General features: G+C 51.8%; 2 protein-coding genes across 4 annotated transcripts in view; both read left to right on the top strand.

Moving 5' to 3' along the window:
* Nucleotides 1-13,193, top strand: part of UBTD1 (ubiquitin domain containing 1) — a 47,355-nt gene extending 34,162 nt beyond the window's left edge. Inside the window, exons 2-3 of the mRNA XM_037804309.1 lie at nucleotides 10,978-11,205; nucleotides 12,118-13,193. Coding sequence (XP_037660237.1) covers nucleotides 10,978-11,205; nucleotides 12,118-12,503 — 614 coding nt within the window. The 3' untranslated portion in view covers nucleotides 12,504-13,193. The remainder of the gene's footprint in view (nucleotides 1-10,977; nucleotides 11,206-12,117) is intronic.
* Nucleotides 1-23,287, top strand: part of ANKRD2 (ankyrin repeat domain 2) — a 57,451-nt gene extending 34,164 nt beyond the window's left edge. The window contains exons 2-10 of one of the 3 annotated variants that reach the window (XM_037804307.1): nucleotides 16,958-17,106; nucleotides 18,009-18,110; nucleotides 18,921-19,079; nucleotides 19,182-19,289; nucleotides 20,260-20,358; nucleotides 20,719-20,817; nucleotides 21,737-21,835; nucleotides 22,032-22,130; nucleotides 22,941-23,287. In XM_037804307.1, coding sequence (XP_037660235.1) covers nucleotides 18,042-18,110; nucleotides 18,921-19,079; nucleotides 19,182-19,289; nucleotides 20,260-20,358; nucleotides 20,719-20,817; nucleotides 21,737-21,835; nucleotides 22,032-22,130; nucleotides 22,941-23,090 — 882 coding nt within the window. In that variant the 5' untranslated portion in view covers nucleotides 16,958-17,106; nucleotides 18,009-18,041 and the 3' untranslated portion in view covers nucleotides 23,091-23,287. Of the gene's footprint in view, nucleotides 1-14,777; nucleotides 14,961-16,957; nucleotides 17,107-18,008; nucleotides 18,111-18,920; nucleotides 19,080-19,181; nucleotides 19,290-20,259; nucleotides 20,359-20,718; nucleotides 20,818-21,736; nucleotides 21,836-22,031; nucleotides 22,131-22,940 lie in introns of those variants that run through there. The other 2 variants (XM_037804308.1, XM_037804306.1) reach the window with 2 other exon arrangements.
* The last annotated feature ends 127 nt before the right edge of the window (nucleotides 23,288-23,414 follow it).

Raw genomic sequence — 23,414 nt, 5'->3', positions numbered from 1 at the left:
CAGTGGAGTGGGGTCTCCCAGGCAGAGGAGCCCTATGATCCATCTGCTTCTTGCCTTATGACGAGCCTGGCTGCAAGTCTTGAATGGACTGTTCAGATGGTCAGCCTCAGACAGACATGGGGTCTCCCTTGCCCAGGCCCTTTCGGGTGAGCATGGTGGAAGCAGCCAGCTGCGCTGGTACCCTTGTTCCACATCAGTGGCGCTTAACTCTGGCCACATATTAGAATCACCTGGAGAGCTTTTAATCCCCTGCCCCCTGCTGCCCAGACCATATCCCAGAGCAATTAAATGAGGATCTCTGGAGTGGGCCCCAGGCAACTGTGTTTTTCGTACACCCACTGCATTGCCTTTGGAGAACGTGCCCTCCATGAGTCAAGTTGCAAGGATGGCGTAACACAGGGAGACACTCAAGTCAGGGTGATGTGGGATGCGGGGTCAGAAGAGAGGTGTGTGTGGGCCCCATGCACAAGGGCCTTCAGTCCTGCATCCTGGCGGATGGAGATCAGGACTAGGCAATGCTTGGGAAGGAAACAGGGAAGATTCCAGCTTGACAGGGCTGGTGATTCACTGGCTGTAGAGGAGGAAGGGGAAGGGATGAGTCAGGCACAGCTGCCTGCAAGGCCTGCTTGGTTTGGAGGAGAATGAAGTGCTCAAATGAGGCGTTCTTTGTTGATCCACAAACCGAATGTTGTGGGTGCTGAGCTGTGCCACGTAAAGATGCGGGTGACCCGTAAGAAGATGGGGTTCCACATCTCAAGAATGGTGTGTGTACACTTCACTTCCCACAGAAACTCCCCAGACCATTTCGGATCTCTATAAGGAGGGCAGAAGAGTGGCATTCACATTTGGCCGATGAGCTTGGAGAGGTTAAGTGCCATGCCCTGTGTCACACAGCATGTCACAGTGGAAAAGGACCAGGTCTTCTGGCTCTGAGTTCACCCCACTTAAGACACAGACCTGCAAAGCAGAAGATGGAGAATTTGAAACAACAGCCAGGGGAAAGATTATGGGGGACTTTTCTAACTCCAGGCCCCACAGTTCCAGGCATACTTGCTGTATGTAGTATTTGCTGTGCAGGGTCAGTGCTCAGATCGAGGAAGCGAGAACCCCGTGGGGCTTGGAGCTGGGGAAGCCTTACCTGGATGTTAGGTTCGTTAGGTTAGTTGAGAGGAGGGTGAATGAGATGGTAAAGGATATGGAGAAGCTGTAGGAGGGAATAGGGATCTTCAATCTGGAGAACAGAACAATGTCAAATAACCCTATGAGAGAGGTTGTGATTTGTTCTTTGTTATTCTAGAGAGCAGAACCAAAGAATTTTGGGTCAAAATAATAATAAGGATAATTATAAGGGGAAATAACAATTACATTGACAGTAATAAGTGCCTGTCTACTCTGTAGCAAGTATGGTGCTGTTTTATATTTATATATGAGTGTGAGTGTGTGTCTGTGTGCTCTTCAGATAAGGGAAGCAAGAGCCTAGTGGGGCTTGTGCTGGGGGAGCCCTCACGTTATTAAATACAATCTCCTTGATTATATTAGTTGATTTATTATATATATATATATATATATATATATATATATATATAATCATAATCATCTTCGATCCTCCTAACCTCCTAAGAGGTATGGGCCATTGCCCCTTCCTACCTCCTAGAAGAGGAGATTAGAAAGTTTGAGGCATTTGCCCATGATCACTTAGTTAAGTAATGGTGGAGCTAATGTTTAGACCGAGATCTGTCTGATTCTGAAATTCTACCTTCAGCCTCTGTGTGTTTCTGTGTTCTACTGCTTGCCATGGAGTTAGTGCCTGGGGAAGGGTAACTAGAGTTACGATTAATTTTCTAATCATTAGATTCATCCTAAATGGAATGGGCTTCCTCGTGGCATCATGAGTGCTTCATCTCCAGAAGTGCATACGGAGACTGAGTTACCCCCAGGAGGGGTGCTGTCTGGGGAGGGAGGTTGGTCTCCATCACTGAGCCCCAAACCAGCCATGCTGAGTTAGAATTTCGGGCTGTCACCCTGAGTCTCTGTTTCCATCAAGCCCACAGGACACCTGGGCACACAGTCAGGTGTGTACCAGCAGCCTAGGTGTCCTGGGAAGATCCAGCTCTTAGATTCCATTCTTCCCAGAGTCTTAACTCCTCCATGCTTCCTCCTGATGCATGTTTTACTTGTTGTGTTTTCACTTGGCTCATTTGTCATCTCTTTGTATGCAGCTCCTGACATTTTAATATTGTAGTTATAATTCAGCTTTCACTGACAGTAGAGTGGTTTGGTAGAAAGAACCCATCCCGTCCCCACCCCCACCACACACACACACTTGGGCAAGAGCGCTGGGGTTTGGAGCAATTCACCTCACCCCTCAGAGCCTCAGTCTCCTCATCTGTAACATGAGGTGGTAAGGCCAAATGACTTGAACATCCCTTCCAGCTTCAGGGTTCTGCCATACTCTGGGGGTCATGCCCTGACAGAATGGTGTATGTCTGGGCGAGGCACTTGTGGCAGCTGACGCCCAGTGGGACGGAGTCTCGGGTGTCAGAAGCTCAGGCTGTGCCACTCAGTGTCTGGGCACAGGGTCCTCTGGGTCCTCCTCCTTGACAGGGGGAGTGTGGGCTGCTGCCTCCCAGCTGTGGAAAGCCCAGTGGCAGAGATGACCTTCCTCCCTCTCTGGAGTCCTGAGGTTGCAAGGGGGGCTGGCCAGATAAAGAGGGCTATTCTAGAAACTTCTGGGAAGTACCTGTTTTATTTATTAGCTGCCGCCTTCCCTCTTCTGCCTCAGGAAAAGTGCTGACCCTCCCCTGTGGCCTGCGCAGGGAAGCAGGCATCCATCAAGCCTGCTCTTTGTCCCTGTCAAACTTAACCTCATTTAACCCCTGCGTTCTTCAGTGCTGTGAGGTAAAGACCAAGAGTTCACTACAGCAGGAGTTTCCAAACTTTACAAAATCATAGAAACTATGGGGGAAAAAAGATGATAACCATTAATGGTAATAAGCATTATTGATTTGGTTTGATTACCAAATATTTGTCATTAAACAGTAGCTACTATTATTTAAGCACTGAGCAGAGTGGTCTCATTTAATCCTTACAGCAGTCCTATGAAGGGGGGTTATGTCCCCTTTTCACAGATGGGAACACTGAGGCTTTAGAACAGGGCATCCACCTGCGTCCTCCACAGCAGCCAACTCTGAAGCCCATGTGAGTAAATGAGTAGCTGGATTGGAGAAGAACTATGCTAATGTGTCACCTTATTCATAATTAGCTGTAATTTAGGTTGCCAGAAAACACACACAATCAAATTTCCCTCTAGAGCTGGTAACGTTGAAACTGTTCACATTCCGGCCAGGACTTCACTTGCACCTGGGAACAAACATATCAGCGCATGGTGAAGATAAGCATGTATGCATTACAAGAAAGGAATGGGCTGTATTCACCAAATTACTTGTGCACTTAAGGAGAAGCACAGGGATTCCCCACCCTTCAATGTTTAACTTCACTTGTGAAGTATGGTATTCTCTCCAATCCAGCCTCAGAAAAGGGGCCGTTAGATGTGGGGCAGGCTGGACCCCCAGTTAGACCCTGAGGATTTGGGGGTTTGGTTTGTAATTGAGGTCAGACAGGCCAGTTTCTATCAGGAAATGGGAGAAATGACACAGACGTGTGTGATGCTGCGTGACAATGCCCGCCACCCTGCCCAGCCAGATACAGTCAGGGGCCCCGGTGGAGGCACAGACGGAGAGCAGGGAAAGGCGCTGCTCTCCCTGAGCACAGCCCAGGCAGCCCCCAGCCCCAGTAAATGTGCACATCGTGTGCAAGTGCAGTGAAAGCATGCACTGTCTCTGCAGCTCTGTGTGCCCCCTTGTCCACACCCACAGCCGACCCAGCAGGGAGGCCTCTGGGCACGTTTATTTTTCTTGGCTGCACTTTCTTCTCTCCAGTCACCATGGAGGTTCCGAGTCCTAACTGGGCTTGGTTTCTGACATCCAGTCACTCACCTCCATCAGATTTCCTCCCTGTACATCTCAGTGACTTGTTTTGTTCCTCCTGGTCTCCCACCTCCTCCCACCCTATTTCTTGCCCCCCACCCCACCCCTTCATATTCAGTGATGTTTGCTCACACTGCATAGTCCTCTGCTCCCTATTTGCAGGGATTTCTTCCAGGCAGCACCATCTGCTCCCCGCTGCTCCCCATCTCTAATCTTGCTCTCTTCTCTCCAGCTCCTCCCACCTTTCTTAAACTGCTTGCTCATCTTCTTCACTCATTCATTCAATAAGCAGTTATTGAGCCCTGCTATGTGCTGGACACTGGGCCTGTCCCTGGGATTGCAAAGATGCCCCGGAGGTGGTCCCAGCCTCAGGGAGACAGAGTAATTGCCAGGAACTACAATTGTCTTGGGCTGGTTACCACCATAGAGACGAGGACAAGGCTCCCAGAGAAGGGGTTGTTACTCTCCCTTGATTTCTTTCAACCCTGCTGAGGACCACCTGGGACCCAGCTTTCGCCAGGAGGGATGCGGTTTCGGAAGCCTGGCCTGTCACTTGGCAACTTGCTCCACCTCTTTCTCTCCCTGAACCCTGGCTTCGAGACCCGAGGGAAGGACTAGGGGAAAAGGGCCATCACCGACTAGGCCCACAGGCCTGTGAGGAGGCCTTAGCTGAGCAGAGCTGGGCCAGCACTTTCTCTACGAAGGTTGCCAGGCTCTTGGGTCATCCTGGGCTAAGTCTCGCTATAAATACTGCACTTCCTGAAGGGATTGCCTGAGCTCTGCTTCCCCTGGCTGCACCCTCCCGGCTGGATCCTTTGGCTGGGGCCTGGCTCATCCCCTGTGCCAGGTGCAACACTTCAGCCACATCTCTCCAGTCCCCTGCTTCCCAGCTGTGACTGCAGGTGGGGGGAGGTAGAGGAGGGGAGAGAGATTGGAGCCTGCATCCTGCCAAAGGGCCCTTGCTGCCCAGGCTGTGCGTTTGGGGAGGCTCCCCTCTCTGCCTCCCCTTTCCACGTGGAGACTCACCTCTCACACCAGGGGGAGCAAGTCCGGACTTGTCCCATAGTCGGTACTTCTGGTGAGGGAGCTGGGGTTGGAGCTTGGTAACGAGTGTGGAAATAGAGCTTGGTGATTGTTGTAAGTATAAGTAGTGCTGTCTCCTGGCTTGGGTGGACTGGCTGTCCTGGGAAATCTCTGGTCCCCTTGGCTGGTCTCACATCCCAGTGGCTCAGTTATGTTGGTCCCCAAAGCCACAATATGGACCTCTTGGGGTCTAAGACCCAGAAGTAAAGGGACTGCCTAACTTCTCCCCATGCAGACCTTTCTCCTGCTCCCTGCTGCCTGCCCAGTGCTGCTCTCAGCGGAAGTTCCTCCCCCATGCTTCCCACCCCATTCACTGTGCGCTCATCTGTCCCATTTTCAGTTCAAAAGATTCTTGCTGAGAGCCTGCCCTGGGCCAGGCAGGCTGTGAAGCACTGGGAGGTTCAAAGGGAAGCTGCCAGGGTCTGTTGTCCTTCCTCAGGTTCTTGAGAGGCCCCCTCTTCTCCGTGTCTTTCTGAATTAAGTGGTATGAACCAGGTAGTGGGAGTAGACACACACACACATATACACACACCCACACCCATACATAGCAGCTCTGGGCAAATTGGAAAGGACCTTTGGTGTTCCCTCTCCCACTCTTCTTTCAGTGCCCTTCCTTAGGGGTGGTATCGCCAGACACCATTCATTATCGAGGCCAAACCACAGCGTCCACCATCATTATCCTCCCCCAACCCAGACATGGTGCCCTCTTGCTCTCTTCCCTCTTCACACTCTGCACACCTGCTCTGAGTGGCACCTTTGGAGATGATCTGTTGAACTCATTTCTACTTCTGCTGTTTTGCTGTGTTCACAAGTGGGGTTCCGAAATCAGAATCAAGTGCGTCCCCCAGCTCATGCGACTCTTGTTTCAGTGGGTCTGAGGTGGACCTGGAGAAGCTTTTAACCAGCACCCCGGGGGATCCTCATGCAGGTGGTGTTGGGGACAACACTTTGAGGCCTCAGCTTTTGTCTCTGTGCTCAGACACATATGTTCTCTGGGCAGTCACAAATATCTTTTGCCCCTCCCTGACAGCCATGATCACAGAAATCCTCAGTGGTTGTGGGTGTTTGCACCCCTGCCTGCCTGTGCAAGTGGAATACCTCGAGTACAAGAATGGTCTTCCTCTGTGTTTTTAAATCTCTCTTTTGTCAACTTCATGAAGGATAGGGACCATTTCTGTTACTCTTTGACCTGAAGCTTATCTAGGGCAGTGGAGACGACAGTCGAAGCCACCAGGTGCTCCTGCTGCTGGAACCAGCAGAGCCTGCAGTGGCCCCGGAAAAAGATGCCCAGAGCTGCCAGCGCCGGAAATCCTCGAGTCCGTGGCTTGGGCTTTTGGGCTCACCACCACCCTCAAAACCCCTCGCTTGGCTCCTGAAACTCTCTTCTTACTTTTCTGTGGCAGCTCCCTGGAACTCCAGACCCCCTTTTCATATTAATAACTTTCACTGTATTATTCTTATTTCTAAAGTAATAAATGCTCATTATGGAAAATATAAGCAAAAAATGATAATCATTGGTAATTCTGCTAATTCAGATACAACTGTTAATATGTATCTCCTAGTCTTTTTTAAAACGTTGTTGTGTAACATTTATACAACACAAAGTTTCCCACTTTAGCCACTTGTATGTATACAATTCAGTAATATTAATTATATTTCCAATATTACTTTCTGTTGTGAATTTGCTTTTTCTAGGTATTCATATAGCCTTTTGTGTCTGACCTATTTCATCCAATGATGTCTTCAAGTTCATCCATGTTATAGCATATATCAGGACTTCATCCCTTTTTTTTTTTTTTTTCCTGTGTCTCAGCCATCTGCTGATGGATGCTTGGGTTGCATCCTTTTGGCCTATCGTGAATACCTTTTGACTGTTGTGAATAATGCTGCTATGAACACTGGTGTACAAATATCTGTTTGAGCTTCTACCCTCTTTCATATATATAATTATTCATACTTTTTAAGAAACAAAAACTGGAGCACAGAGAACTTCTTGTTCTGTAACTTTTCCCCCTTGATCATGGACATTTCCCTATGTTGGTCAGCATCCTTCCACGCTGTTGTGGAACGGCTGCCACATATACATCATATAGATGCACAGATTTTAGTTAACCTTTCTCCTGTGGGTGTATATTTAGGTTGTTTCTAGTCTTCCCATATTAAAAGTCATGCTGAGTTAAAACAGCTTTGTAGCTGAATCTTCATCACATCCTTGTGATTGTTTTCTTAGAATAAATTCTTAGAACCAAATTGCTGAGACAAAGGGATGCACATTTTAGTTTTTGGTACCATATCAAATAGTTTGTACCGATTTGTGCAGCATGTGAGAGTGTTCACACCACTTTCCACTGCTCAGGGTTTTTTTGTTGTTTTTGTTCAACTAACTATAAACCATGTTTGTTTTGATTTGTGTTTAAGTAAATGGAATTTAAATGTTCATCAGTTTATGCGCTTGGATTAAAAGGTTTCTTTTGTTTTTGACTGTTTCTGTGCCTAAGATTGTGAGTAGCAGTGTGAAAGGCTCCTGGCGTTTTGGCATGTCTGTCCTGCATGCTAGCCTTGGGCCTGGAGAGCTTTCTTGGCTATTTTTATGCCGCATTTGGCTTGGGGATGAAGGGGTGCCAGCACCCGCCCAGCGGTGGCAGGGCTGCCCTCTGCTGGTTCTCGAGTCTGCTCTGGCTACTTGCTGTTCTCCACCAGTTTCGGCCCCAGAGGCCCTGGGCTAGTGAGGATTTTAAAAACGGTCTGTATCCTGGGCGACCGCAGATGCTGTTAATCCTTGGAGAGAATCACTCGCCTTGCGTCCCCGTGGGTGAAGCGCGTGTGCGCGACAGGAACTCGGGCTGCCCTCCGTGTGCAGGGAGAGGTGGCTCTGAGGCTGTTTTCACGAGGAGCCACAGAGATGGGTGAGCAGAGGCACAATCCCTCAGAGGCGTGTGTGGCCTCCCGAGGCGACCGCCTTGAAAGTGATTTTAAAGATGAGTTGTTTAGTCTTCTCTAGAGAATGTGAGATGCAGGTGCCCACAGTTAGAGCTCAGGCATCCTGGGGTCACCAGTCCCGGAAACTCAGTTGGGAATAGAGCTCCAACCTGAACGTTTAAAAGGCATCCAAGCAGGAAAAACAGACGTCCCAACACTGCCCCAAAGCCTAGGCCTTTTCTTCTTTAGGAAGCCGCTTTCCTATGCAAACAATGCTGACGAGCGCGGTTGCGTCCTTCCTCAGCCCTCAGCACGTTAGGACGGTCCTAACGTGCTGGCTGGACCCGACCTCCGCCCATGCTGGGAGCAGCAGGCACATGGACAGCAGTGAGAAGTGACATCTGGCAAAGAGGAAGGTGGCAGGAAATCCATAGAAATCAGCTCCAGAACTTAAAAAGCCCCGATGTCGGGGTCATTGAGTGGAGGGGCAGAAGTGTCGCACCCCAGGGTCCCCATGGGTGACGTGATGTAAAGACAGTGAATCCTGGTGGATCAAAGCTCCCGTAGGGAGTCATCAAAGAGAAAAGGGGTCCAGAAATCATGCAGTGAAGCTACCCCCTTGATCAAGGCAAAAACACCCCCAGGCCAGACTTCTGCAAAAATACCTGTGGACGAAACTGCAGTCTTCTGTTCCTCCAGGGCCTCCTTTCTCTCCTTCACACTGAAGTCTTTGGTTGTTCTGGTTTTGATTCCTGTGGCTGGAGTGAGATAGGGATTCTGTCTCGTGTTTTTGTATATGGAGAACCTGTAGTCCCAACGCCATATATCCAACAGTCCATCTTCCCCCACCCCACCCCCCAACAAGCAGTGCTCCTTCTCACTTTAAGCAAGCTTTTGTATATTCTCGGGTCTATTTCTGGGCTCTCTGTTCTACTCCAATGGCCCATTTGTCTATCCTTGATCCAGTACTATGCCGACTGTAGATTTATAATTAGTGCACGTTCTCCCACCTCATTCTTCCCTAGGAGTGTCTTTTTTCTTCCATATTAATTTTAGAATCAGCTTGCCAAGTTCCTTGGGGTAGGAAGCAGTTAGGAATTTTGTTAGAATTGTATTGAATTTATATATCAGATATAAATTCAGATCAGAGATCTTTATGATCTCTGGATATTGGTTCACCTCCATTCTTTATTGTATCCTTGTGGAAATTCCAGTTAAACATCTGTTAGACTGTCTGAATTTCAGTTATTATATTTTTCATTTCTTTTTAAATCTTCTTGCTTATTCTTTATAATCTCTTATTCCTTGTTCACATTTTTAAGGTTCTCTTATTTCTTAAACTTGGTATTTCATAATCTGGGTCTGATAAGTCCCATATCTGAAGATTTTGTGAGTCTGATTCTTCTGACTGCTGTTTTCACTGGCTCTAGTTTATATTGCCTTGTTTCCTTGTATGTTGTAATTAAAAAAAAAAAATTATGGCCTTATTTATTTTTCTTGGAACTTTATATCAGGAATTCTTTTAGGCCCAGTTTGAAGTTGTTTTCCTCTAAAGAGGATTCCTGTTTGCCTCTGCCAACCCAAGAAAGCTTTAAATTAAATGTTTGGCTTGAGATTTTTCTGACCACCCAGGTAGCAAACTCACAGAGGGGTTGTTTGTGGATTCAGTCAGCCCTCAAATGGAGCCCTTGCTCTGTGACAACCCGGGGCAAGTCATCTCTCCGCCCCTTCCCCATCCTCTGTAAAATAGGGGTAGTAACACCTACCCCCAAAGCTATGGCAAGGATGAGATGGGATAATGCGTGTAAGTGAAGTGCTTCCTTGGGGTCCTTTCACATGACTGGTGGCCGTGAATGTCATTCTCTTCTCCTGAGTAGCCCCTGTCCTACCCTAGCTGCTGGGAGCAGCCTGGTGGTGACGCCAGCTTTGGTTCCACCTCTCTCTTGTGCCTTGGGTGAGATCTGCGTTATATTGGGAACAGAATGTCACAGACCTCACCCCTGTGGATCACTTTGCCTTCAGCTCTGAGGTGACTGAGCCTCCTGAAGCCTTTGGAAGATTCCTCTGCCCCCAGTCTTGACCTTGCTCTAGAGGTGTCTTGAAGGTCACTTAGGGCTCAGTAACAAGGAAAATGACACTTGGCAGAATAGTTTTCTTCTTTAGATGCTGTGGGGTTTTTTTGGTTATTTGGTTATTATTATTTATTTTTGTAACTACATCTACATGCATTAATAAGCCATGAACATTGTTTATAATTTTTAATCACATGGAGAATTGAGAGTAATATAAGTGAAATAAGCAGAAAGTTGTATACTGGCATGAAAACATCTGAAATCCTTTCTGGAACAAGGAATATAAGACATAAATTTAATTACATGAACTCAACTATATTAGGAAAAATGAGGAAAAGGAGGCTGGAAGGAGATATGTCTAGGTGTTAGCAGTGAGTACTTTAGAAGGTAGAATTTTGAGTAATTTTTTTTCCCAAGGACAGCCTGGTCCAGACAGTGGTGAGAATGTGGGTTTTGGCATCAAAGTCTTGGGTTAAATTGGTGCTTCTGTGATCTGAGAGAATTAGTTTCCCCATCTATTGGGTTGTTTTAAGGATCAAATGAGTAATGGATGTAAAGTGCCCCCTGCTTTTGATCTGGCACAAGTAGGCTCTGTAAATGGTGGCAGTGATTATTTTTACACGTTCACATTCTTCCCAGATTTTTTTTTACACTAAACTTGTACTACTTTATAATCAAAGAAAGAGTGTAATTTAAACTTAAAACAGCAACAACGAAAGGCAGTATATGCTGGCAAAAGCACTTTATGTCCCCAGGGTAGGTGGTTTTCAGCATCTTTCCTGACTCCGAGGAAGGCCCCAGAGATGCAAATCCTAGGAGCCAGTGCACCTGGCCTGGAGAGGCTGGGGCAGGGGAGGGCAAGCTGCACCTCGGGTGGCTTCTAGGGATGCTGAGCCTCTCCCTTCTGTCCTGCCCAGGACGCAACGAGCCTCTGAAGAAGGAGCGGCTGAAGTGGAAGAGTGACTACCCTATGACCGACGGACAGCTGCGGAGCAAACGGGATGAGTTTTGGGACACAGCACCTGCCTTCGAGGGCCGCAAGGAGATCTGGGATGCCCTCAAGGCTGCTGCCTATGCGGCCGAGGCCAATGACCATGAGCTGGCTCAGGCCATCCTGGACGGAGCCAGCATCACCCTGCCTCATGGTGAGAGGACAGGGCCAAGGCTTTATCTCCCCTTCCACTGGGGGCTCATTAGGGTGGTTTAGGGGTGACCAGCCGCATGTCAGGAGCTTCTGTCAAAGCTGGTGGGGGTGTGTGAGGCTGTTCACTTGTTCATTCAAACAACCCTTACTGAGCATGGACCGGAGTGAAGGTGCAAAGAAAAATGAGGCACAGCCCCTGCCAGCCTGATGAGGGGACTTGGCAAGTACACCAACAAACCCGCAAAGTTGTGCCATGAGAGCAAGCTAGAGATTTGCACAGGGTGCTTTGGGATCCCAAAACACCTAAGGTAAGGAACTTCTGTTGGGTGCTTCCTGTGTGCTGGGCACTGTACTAGAAGCTTCTGTGCAGCATCTCATTCATGACAGCCTTATGGGTCCGTGTAAACTAGAGGGTACAGCCCTGAGTTTTAACTTGAACATCTCCATTTCCTAGCTGGGTGACCTTGAGCAAGGAGCTTCCTGAATTTAGAGCCCCAGTGACATCAACTGTGAAGGAGGAATGCCTATCTCAACGATACATGCTTAATGTCACTCAGTTGTGTCCAGCACTTAGTAAGTGCTCAAGATCCAGTAAATAAGGAAATCAAGGCCCGTTAGGGTATGAGCCACTAAGAGCAGGGCCTGTGCCATTCCATTCCTCCTTGTATCTGCAGCCGCTGGCACATGTGCTCAGGAAGGTGTTGTCGAGTGAACAACTGGGAAGTTAAGTAATTTGCCAGGGTGAACGAGCTGGTACATGGTGGAGCCAGGACGCAAACCCTGGTCTTCCTGACTCCAGACTTGTGTTCATCTGGTTGTAAGGCAGAGACCCAAGTGTATGGTGGGTTTGGAGACTCTGGGGTGGCCGTGGTGCATCCCCGAGTGGACTCTGACCGCCCCGCCCTTCCCACAGGCACCCTCTGTGAATGCTACGACGAGCTGGGCAATCGCTACCAGCTGCCCATCTACTGCCTCTCACCCCCCGTGAACCTGCTGCTGGAGCGCACGGAGGAGGAGATCGCGGAGCCCCCCGAGCCCACCCCCAGCGTGCGCCGTGAGTTCCCGCTGAAGGTGCGCCTCTCCACGGGCAAGGACGTGAGGCTCAGTGCCAGCCTGGCCGACACGGTGGGGCAGCTCAAGAGGCAGCTGCACACCCAGGAGGGCATCGAGCCATCCTGGCAGCGATGGTTCTTCTCGGGGAAGCTGCTCACAGACCGCACGCGGCTCCAGGAAACCAAGATCCAGAAAGATTTTGTCATCCAGGTCATCATCAACCAGCCCCCGCCACCCCAGGACTGACGGGCCCCTGGACCCCTGGGAAGAGAGGCCGAGGAGGGCCTCTGTGGGGCAGAGAGACCTCCCGCCCGGAGCACTAGGCCCCCACCCTGCTGCCACCTCCGAGGGCTGTTAATTTCTTCAGGGGCGACTCCCCTCTGGATGGCTGCTGGGCGTGCCGTGAAGGGACCCTGCCTCCCAGGGGCACCAGTGCCCAGAACCCAGGAAGCAGTGCTGCCACACACAGGCCTTGCTGACCTTGTCAGAGAAAAGGCGGACGGGCCTGTCCACCCTGCCTCCATCCCAGGGCACATTTGAGCCCCAAGGGCCAGATCTGTCATCTAAGGCTGCCAGCTGTGCTCACTCCGGTTTTCTGCTCAGGGTCCGAAGCAGCAGCTGTCTCCTTCCCCTGTCCCCACCCCCTGACTCTGCCCAGGGCACAGTGCCAGTCCCTTGGAGGGGAGGGACTGCCAGTGAGCCCCAGGGCACGGGGAGCCTGAGGTGGGCCTCTGCCTCTCCCCACCCCCAGCACAGTCGGCAGAGAGGAGGCAGGTGGCTGGACAGCTGGGCTGCTGTGGCAGGGGGCTGCACCGGGCCATCTCCTGGCTGTAACCCAAGCAGTGGGGGCTCTGCAGCCTGGTTGTGGCCCTCACAGCAGGTCCCTGTGTACAGACATATCTGCATATTTATCAATAAAGCCTTTTGCTCCTTCTCTCTTGCCTGGCATTTGACTTTGAGTTCTCCTGCAGCTCTGTGTGTCCCCCGGGGGCCTGTTCTGGTGTGAGAGCAGATGGGTGCATGGCCTCGCCCAGCCACTCTGCACACAGCAGAGTGTACCTTGGAGCAAGCGTCAAGCCGCTCATCTTCTGGGCCCTGGTCCCCGCTCCTCCAGTGTTTCCACAGGCCCTCCGGAGAAGCCATTTAACCTCAGAACATCTTTGCTTATCTTTAAAGTGGAGACAGTGCTGCCTGCCTGCTTCCTCCATCAGTTGTTGGGTGGATGAAATGGATTAACATGCAAAAGTGCTTTGAAGGGAAAGCCAGTCCTCAGGAAGGTGGCTTTAGTTACCTGCTGATCAGCTCCTGCAGCAAGAGGGTTCTGGCTTCCAACACTAACCCCGTGAGCCAGGCCCTCAGGACTGAGGTGTGTGCGGAAATCCTGGAGCCACTCTGCACTTGGTGATGTTAAAGCAAAATCTCTGACAAATTTAGATGATGAGCCCATGTCAAAGTTTTGTTTTGGGCTTGCCAGCAAGGAAACCAAAGAGAAAAAGAAACCAGTTCCTTGTGCTTCCTTAGGGGGATGTAATTATCAAGGAAGAGAGAGGAATCTTAGTTAAGCTTGTTTATCTAAGAGCTGGCCATGTGCGCCCTCCGGAACCGTGGAGCTGTGGCATCTCTTGTTCAGTGGCAGGTTAAACCCAGGTCATAACCACCCAGGGCTCACTCCCAGGAATTCCTCGTGTGGGACTAGACAATATAGGCCCTTGTTCCTTCCAGCATGGAGTATTTTTCTCCCACTGTGAGGATGGCCAGACCTGGTCAGGGTAGCCTTGGCACTGTCTGGGCCTGATAGAGAGGAGGATGATCAGAAGGAGCCAGTGTGGTCAGCTGGGCCTGGCGCTGCTCTCTGACCCTTCTGGTGACTTCCCGAGACTCCTTTTGAAGCAAGACCCTGCATGTCCTGCAGAGGCTTTCTGGGCACTTACTCTGAAGAGGAGACAGAGATGAATGAGGTTTGTCCATGGCTGATGGACACATGGCCAAATGCAGTGACGATGCCTCACTAAGGGCACTGTGGGACCTCAGAGGGACCGGCGGGCAAAGAGGGAGGCCGCTGCTCTTGCTCCCACCCGCTGCCCTGACCCTGTGGCCTGGAGAAGTCAGAGTCTGCACTTTCCCAGAGCCAGGAGGGCCTGTTCACAGGACAGTGAGTGCAGGGACATGGTCTTGGCTCCCCACGTTTGGCTTTCAGGGCCTTTCCCCAGCACTGGTTGGTCAGGGTTTCCAGGCACCAGCAGATGGCACTGCCGTCCTGGCCAGGGCAGCCCCCAGGCCCCTTGTGAAGCCCAGCCACCCTGGCTAAGGCCCAGGCAGCCCAATCCCAGCCACCCTGGCTAAGACCAGAGGTTGGGCAAGCTCCTTCCTGCAGCCCCCGCTCTCGGGGCTCTGCACCCTCCTGCTCCAGTGGGCCACGGGGTGGTGGGGGCAACTATCCCTGCTTCCTGGCCATGGCCCTCTGTGTTCCCTGGGGCTGTCTGAGGTGAAGGTGACAGGTGGGGGAGGCAGGTGGAGAATTGGGCCGGTGAGCTCATGGCAAAGGCGCCCGGCTGGGTGGGGGTGGGTGCTGTGGCCTATAAAGCCCCCGAGGCCCGTGGCCTGCTGCAGCGGGTTAGTGACGGCACCATGGAGGGCTCCGAGGCGGTGCAGAGGGCCACGGAGCTCATCGAGCAGCGGCTGGCACAAGAGGAGGAGAGTGAGGTGCGGGGCAGGGTGTGGGGGGCCGCACGGGGGTCTGAGGAGATCCAGCTCTGCTGTCAAGGGAAGGGGGCACCTGGCAGCCACACCTGCGGTGAGGAGGGCGTGACTGGCCCCATTCCTGCCCCAGGGTGTTCCCCGACAAGGGGCTTGCTGGCAGTGGCTAACTGAGGCTCCAGCCCCAAGACCTGAGAGACAGTGGGGTGGGGGAGCCGGCTGGGCTCCCTGAGACCCTGCCCCTTACCTGGGCTTTGGGAGATGGCCGGGCTGCACAGGGAGGAGCAGCTGGGGTGCCACTCAGAAATGTGGGGAATGTGTAGCCGTGAAGCCTGGACTCAGGGCTCACCCAGCTGCCGCGTGGGCAGCTGGGATGCAGAAACTCCAGTGCTTGGTCGCTGCAGAATAAGGATGGGAACTGAGGGAGACGGGATGCTGGGCAGGAAAGCATGGATTGCTCAAGGAGGCCTTTGAGCATGGGGCTCCGGGCAATTGTGTTTTCTCAGAGATACAGAGTGGGGCTGGGGGTGCCGGCTTGTCTTACTCTTCATTTTATTTAAATGAGTGTCTGCCAAGTGCCAGGTGCTGTGAAGAATGGGAAGACCGGTTTCGCCCACACCCTGCCTTCTTTTCACCAACCCTGAGTTCATTTTAACCAACATTTGTCAGATGCATAGTGAATAAGAAGCAAGGGTTCAACAGAGTTGTTAAATAAGAAGTGAAAGAGCATGGAGCAGGGGTGGTGGACCCTCAGGACTACTTGTGAGTGGGATGGTATTTGAGCTGGGTGGGCCACAAAGGATGGCAAGTGGAGGTCAGGAGCTGGGAAGATATTCCTGGCTAAGTCAAATGACAGGAGCTAAAGTTAGGGTGAGTGAGAGTGTGGCTGGGATGAGAAGGTTTGGTCTTAGGAGTAAGACTGGAAAGGGAAGTGGGGGACAAACCAGAGAGGGCCACATAAAAAATATTTATTCTGCGGGCAATGGGAGCCCCTAGCTGTTGTTGAGCAAGGGAGAGTGGTGAGGTATCATCTGACCTATTTTAGGAAGGCGGCTGGAGAAGAACCTGTTGGAGGGGGAAAGGACTGGTCCTAAAAGGAATGGGAGCAGGGAGACAAGTCAATTTAGAGGCAGCTCCATTCAAAACAGGAAGAGTGACCAAATGAGGGATGGTGGGGTAGGGGAAGACTCAGGGCTCCAAGGGAGAAGGAGATGAGGGTGAGGACAGGGAGGGCAGGTTTTGTCATGAAGAGCATAGCCTGAGCCTGCTGAGTGCTTGCCGGGGCATCCCTGGCTCTCCAAGAGTCCCACTTCTCACTCCCCCAAGGGCATGTGCACACAGGCTGGCCGGTAGGGCAGGTGAGTCATGCCGCTGTGCCGTTTCTGGAGTGCTGCCACTGGACACGGGGGCCCTCAGCAAGGGGACATGGAGCAGTTCTAATCCATTCATTCATTCAACAAATATAGCTCAGCTGTGAGAACACTGCGTGCCCACAGAGCCAGCCTTCCTGCTGAGCACCTACTGTGTACCGGGCACCATGCCCCACTTTTTTTGGGTTTTCTCTCATTTAATCTTTGAATCTCTCATTCACAGTCTGTGAAGTAGGAGTGGGAGTTTTGTTTGTTTTTCACACACTAGCATTCAATTTAATGAACATTTACTGAGCACCTACTGTGTGCCAGTCCACAAAGACAAATCTGAAGTAAGGGGCTATAGAGTCTAGGTAAGATGTAGATGGGCATTAGAGTCCCCAGTTGTTCCCACCAGGCCCCAGCCTAGCAGGGCCCTGGGAAGAGAGCTTCTATCCAGCATATCCCCCCAGAGCGGGTGAGGGCCCTGGACACCAGCCCAGGGGCCGGGCTTCTATTGTGGGGAGCTTACTAGGTCAGGTCATTCCTGAGAACTTAGGCCTAAGTGGAGATGCTGAACCCATCTGCCCTCATGCATTCACTCATTCATTCATTCACTCACTCAACATTCACTGAGTACTTCCTGTGTGCTAGGCCCTGCCATAGGCCTGGGGATATCAAGCTGATGAAGACACAGGCCCTGCCCTCTAGACGCACCACAAGGAGCCAACCAGGGTCCTTCATGCAGCTGGAACCACAGCCCTAGTCACTCCTTGTCCCTGGAAGAAGAGGCAGTGTTTTAGGTGAGGCCAGCACTGGGGAGACTTTAAGCCATGTAAGCCTGCCATGGAGGGGAGAAGGCAGTGGACAGCATGATCTTCAAAACAAAGAATTAAATCAGCCCTGAAAACCACCCTTGAAGAGTAGAGCACCAGAAAGCAGTGAGAAAGGAGAGAGGCAGCTGAGTGCTCTCTCTATAAGGGAGGCCATTCCTGCCCAGCTGCCATCTCTATTCAGATCTGCCCCCAGACCTGCACTGGGCTTACGTCAACCAAAGTTGTGCAAGGAATTCCAGAGGGGCATGTGCCAGCACTTCACAAAGAGTGATTTTCTTTACAGGAGAGAAAGCCACAAGGAAGTAGTCCAGAAAAATCAGAGCTAAAAGTGGAGAGGAGATTTGAAGGGAATTTAACCAATATTGCTACAACGAGAATGGGGTTAATATCTAGAGTCCAATTTAAGCTGGAAGCTGAGGAGCTTTTACTCCCATCCCTCGGTGTCCCTTAGAGCAACAGTTTCCAAGTCTTAAGATATCACGGATCAGTAAAAATCCTAGAAAAACAAAATAAATTTGGTGTCTGACATAGAGTTGCCAACATTTTATTTTGCCAAGTAAAGTGGGCCATTTAAAAAACAACTATCAGTTCCTTTAACAATTTTTTCATCAGGAGTGAGTTTTGTAAGGGACCCTGGGCACAGTCAGCAGACTGGTGTTTGACCTGGGGTTTGCTTTTGTCTGGGCCCTCCAGGACTAGTGGGGAGTGGAGCAGAAGAGGAGCCCTGGAGGTCAAAGCAGAGACCTCCAGAAGCATCAGGCCCTGGGCCTGGTGGTCTCTGAGAGCTCCTTGGATGGTTGGGGGGAACTGCCTGCCTCCCTTGGGAGCTGCAGGTAGGTCCTAGAGCAGAGCTGTCACTCGCTTACCAGAATCTCCGAGGAGCCGCTTCCCAAAAGGTGCCCATGGACATTCTGGTGTTAGAGGACGAGAAGCACCAGGGGACTCAGAATCTGACTTTACAGAAGGTTAAGGTGAGTGCGGGGAGAACCCAGCGTCTGAGCTCAGGGGCTGGAGAGGTCCCTGGCCAGCAACATCGGCACCCCCGGGAGCCTGACAGCAATGCAGAGTCTGGGCCTTACCCCAGAACTGCTGAGCCAGAATCTGCATGTTAACAAGACCACAGATGATTCCCGTGCCTGCGAAAATTTTGGAAGGCTGAGTGAGGGGTGGTGGCCAGGCCACACGGCAGAGCACAAGGCAGGTGTTAACGGACTGGGGGAGATCGGTGTGTACAGAGAGATTTCCAGGTTGTTAAGAGAAAGCAGGTTTCAGAACTGCATGTGGAGGCTGATTCCATAGGACAAGCATACGAAAGGGACATAAACCAAACCCTAGCAGCACTCATCTCTGGGAGGAAGGGAGTTTCTCTTCTTATCTTGTGTGCTTCTGTTTTATTTTTATTTTTCATAGTAATCAAGTATTACTTTTATGGTCACACACACAGTTATTTTCATTTTGAGAAAAATGGAATTGCTGTGGAGAGCTGAGGATTCAGACCCTGTTCTGAAGGCCTGGGCTAAGCATTGCCCTTGAGACTGTCTCACCCAGCTCACCTCATGTGTGGTCCTGAAGCTGGGCAGCCCCCGGAAGCCCCCCGCCGCCCCCCCAGTCCTGGCCTGACCCATCATGCCTTAGCTGCTGCTAGGCCTAGGAAGGAAGGTGCGGCCTGGGTCCCATCTCACTTGAGAAGGTCTCCCTGCCCCCTTCCAACTTAGCGTGGGGGTCCCCAAGGCCCCCATGCTTGAGCCCCAGTGTGGGGATTGATGGCCATCTTCACGCAGGGCCAGGAGCGCGTGCGCAAGACATCGCTGGACCTGCGGCGGGAGATCATCGATGTGGGTGGAATCCAGAACCTCATTGAGCTGCGGAAAAAACGGAAGCAGAAGAAGCGAGAAGCACTGGCTGCCCCCCAGGAGCTGCCCCCGGAGCCTGAGGAGATCGTAAGGGCCCTGGAAGGACACCTGCGTGGGCAGGGGGCACCCGGGGGGAGGGCCTGGGCTCACTGCAGGGCGGCCCCCACTGACCGGATTCGTGCCCTCCAGACCGGCCCTGTGGAGGAGGAGACATTCCTGAAAGCAGCGGTGGAGGGGAAGATGAAGGTCGTAGAGAAGTTTCTGGCAGATGGAGGTTCGGCTGATGCCTGTGATGAGGTGATGCTTCCACCCCGGCTCCTGCACCTGCTTCCCTGTTAGAGCTGCCACCCCCCACCCCACCCAGATTCCGGCTCTGCCGGACCCCAGTTTCCTCCTCTGTAAAGTAGCCTAAAGTGGCCTGCGTCCCTCTGAGGAAACTACAACACACATGCTAGGATATGATGTTATTTTTGTTTCTCCTGGTGTCATAGCATAACTTCTTTTGTTTTCCCTCCGTCACACTTCCTGGGTGCTCACTCGTTCTCTATTCTGCAAACATATTGACGGTCAGCCTGCACTATTGTAGGCTTTGACTGCATGCCCGTCCCATTCTTTAGACTCAGGAGACTTAATCTTTTCGATCTGTCCAAGCACCATGCCAGGTGCTGGGAGTACAAAAAAGAAAAAGTCAAGGGTTGAGAGAAGTGGGAGACTGACACAAAATCAGATAATCCAGAAAGGGAGAGGTAAGCGGTATGGGCCAAGTGCTTCCTGAGTCTGGAGGAGACCGCGGGCTGCCTCGGGAAGGGAGGAAGTTTGTTCCTTCCTTGATTCAGTAACCAGTGTGCACCTGCTCGTCCAGGCCCTGGGCCAGGCACTCGGGGGAGGTAGAGTTGAGTGAGGTGCAGCCGGCACTCAGGGTGCTCTCTCTCTCTGGTCCCGGGCCCACCGGGGCAGTCTGGCCTAGAGGTTTCGAGAAGTTGAAGGCATCTGAGCTGCATCTTGAAAGAGCAGCAGGGATCCATCAAACACAGAAGAGAATGAGGGCAAAATAGGTATTCCAGGCATAGGGAATGGCCTGTGCAAAGGCATGGCTTGATGTGCTTGGGGGAGAGAGAGAAGGTAAGGGCAGAGGACAGTATCCAAGGCCAGGATCCAGCCCAGGGACCAGAATCGAGCAGGAGTAAGGGCAGGGCCTTGGCTCAGGTGGGAGATGGGTGTGGGCCGGGGCCAGAGGCCAGGCCCTGACAGCTTCTCTGGGGGGCAGTTCCATCGGACAGCACTGCACCGAGCCTCCCTGGAGGGCCACGTGGAGATCCTGGAGAAGCTTCTGGAGAGTGGAGCCACTGTGGACTTTCAGGACCGGGTGAGCCAAAGGGGCAGATATTGGGTGGGAAGCAGGAGGTGGGTCCAACACCAATAGCTCCCCTCTGTGCCTGCAACTTGGGGCACAAATTGGCTGTTTCAGGGTGCAGTCTCCATGTCGGTGGGTTTTGTGACTTGGGCAAGCCCCATCTCCTACCCCAAGCTTTCTTAGTAACTCTGGTTTGAACTAGATGAACCTTGAGGTTTCTTCTGGCTTTACTTGGTCTGTGTCAATGCCCCTGGTCCTGCTTCTTCCCTGCTCCTCTTCCCTGGGATATCCTCCTGCCCTCTTGGCTGGGTCCCTTCCCCCAGGGCACTTTCTTCCCTGCAGCTCTAATTAGGCCCCCTCCTTCCTTTGTAGCTGGACTGCACAGCCATGCATTGGGCTTGCCGTGGGGGCCACTTGGAGGTGGTGAAACTCCTACAAAGCCGAGGAGCAGATGCCAATGTGAGGGATAAGGTGAGGCAACAGTGCTCCCAAGTACTGGGGCAGCTGTGTGTGTTGGGGTAAAGGGCAAAAAAGCCCAGGGGGCAGGAAGGTAGTAAGCTGGTCTGTTTTGGGGAGTGGCTGAAGAGCAGGGAAGCTAAAGCAGTGTTCTGCTGGGTGTGGCAGACTGGAGATGGGTCCCTGCCATCCACCCCAGGCCCTTGGGGGAGCACCATCTGGGATTGGGGAGAAGAAGAGCAGACAAGAGGAGAGAAGTAGAGAACCACCACCCTGGGAGCTTTGAAACCACTCAATATATGCAGGATTTATTCATCCATGCAATCCTTCCTTGTCTTTTAACCTATTTGTTTACTCATCCTTCCATCCATTCATCTGTCCATCCATCCTTCCACCCATCCATACATCTATCCATTTATTTATTTATCCATCATCCTTCTATCCATTCATTCCTTCATGTTGAACCTTGGACAAGTCATTTTGCCTCTCAGCCTCTGTTTTTCATCTCTAAAATGGGGGAATTTATAGCTATTTTGTAGAGTACTTGTGTAGATTTGATAGTAAAATTATGTAAATGAATTATTTAATTCATTCATATAAGGCTAATGTTTTGTAAGCTTTTGCCATGTCCATCACATAGTCAACTCTTAATAAATGGCATCTATTATAATTATTGAAGGAAGTACAGAGGACTGAGTAGTTGCTCACAGGTGGGTGGGAGGGTGTCTTAGAAGGCTTCTCAGAGGAGGTGGAATTTAAAGTTTTAGAGTTAGATCCTTGAATAGGATGGTGGGAAGTTGTACCACTCCCTGTTCCCTCCAGGGCTCAGGTCTTGGCATGAGGACTTGGGGGAAGGATTAAGGCAACCCCTGACCCCAGGGTCACCCCAGTCCAGGCCCCCTTGGCCAGCAGTTCTCTCTCACTCCCCACCCAGCTGCTGAGCACCCCCCTGCACGTGGCGGTCCGGACGGGGCAAGTGGAGATCGTGGCGCACTTTCTATCCCAGGGCCTGGACATCAATGCCAGAGACAGAGTGAGTGACTGGTTTCTCTCCTGCCCAGCCCAACCATGGGGGTGCAGGCAGCCCAAGGGCTCCCACATTTGAGTGGTCCCTCCCTCTGGGGTCCTCAGGACTGTTTGGTTCTGAGCAAGGACTCTAGCCCATCTCCTATCACCCCGTTCCCCACTTGCTGCCACATGGGCTGTGCTGAGTGCCACACTGCCTCTAGGAAGGGGACAGTGCCCTGCACGATGCCGTGAGGCTCAACCGCTACAAAATCATCAAACTGCTGCTTTTGCACGGAGCTGACATGATGGCCAAGAACCTGGTAAGTTCGTCCCTTCCCCGATTCAGTAGTCAATGCACTGCTCATCCAGGCCTTCGGCTAGGCACACAGAGAGTTAAGCAAAACAGCCTGCCCTGGGAATGCTCTCACAATGGATGGTCTGCCCCTGGGGAAGCCCCAGCCCGGGGAGGGGTATCTTTGGCTCTGGCCCATCACCCCAACATGTAAACTTACCATGTTCCAGAACCTCATCCCAACCACCCACCTCCCAACTCTCTGTATGCAAGTCTATGCCCAGAGTGCAAGTGCAGAGAAACAGCCTGGAGGGGCAGTAAGAGGACTTCCCATAGGCCCCCAAATAGGCCAAACGGTCCCAATGCTCACCCAGGGAGACCAACATCTGGAAAAACCCCAGCACTTGGTTGGTACATTGGTCTCTGGTGGTCCTCGAGTTCTCTTGGGATCCTATGTCCCCTTGTCCAAGCTCTTCTTTGGGGGCAGAGCAATCACAAAAGGGAGTGGGAATGGGAGGGCCCCTTTGGCTCAAGAAAGGCTAAGGGGTCATGGGAAAGAGGCAGATTTGGAGAGGGTGTAGATTCGGGTTTCTCAACACTGACATTATTGACATTTTGCCTGGATAATTCTTTGTTGGGAGTAGGGGTCAGTCCTGTGCTCAGCAGCATCTCTGGCCTCTACCCACTAGATGCCCAGAAGTACCTACCCCCAGCTGTGACAATCAAAAATGTCTTCAGACACTGCCTATTGGTCTTGGTTGAGAACCACCGGTGCAGATGAGTGTTACCCTGGGTAAGGACTTCTGAACAATGAACAGATCTCCTCTTGATCCCTCAGGCAGGAAAGACTCCTACAGACCTGGTGCAGCTGTGGCAGGCTGACACCCGGCATGCCCTGGAACACCCCGAGCCAGGGACGGAGCAGAACGGGCTGGAGGATCCTGCTGAGAGTGGGCAGGCGACCCCCCAGCCTGTGCTAGCCCAGTAAACACCTGCTTCAGGCCAGCCGGACACCCGGCCCCTCCCCAGCTTGCAGCCAGAGGGTCACAGAATGACCCCAGGGCCAGCCCAAAGTTAACTCTGAGGACCCAGCCATTCCTCTGCTTCCCAGTAACACAGGCAGCAGGAGCGGTACTTCTCCCCCACGCCCCCCACCCCAGGAGAACCCAGCAAGCTACTGCAATAAAAAAGTCATTTTTGCTATTTGTGGTATTTCCGTTTGTGTCCAAAGAATGGGGACAAGGATGGGCTGTGGGGAAGAGGAAAATTTGGAGTCCTTTGGCTCCCCTGAACCAGCACTGCTGCTTCCCTG

The sequence above is a fragment of the Choloepus didactylus genome, chromosome 15, assembly GCF_015220235.1.
Source record: "Choloepus didactylus isolate mChoDid1 chromosome 15, mChoDid1.pri, whole genome shotgun sequence".
NCBI lineage: Eukaryota > Metazoa > Chordata > Mammalia > Pilosa > Megalonychidae > Choloepus > Choloepus didactylus.
This window is presented reverse-complemented; position numbering and strand designations above follow the sequence as displayed.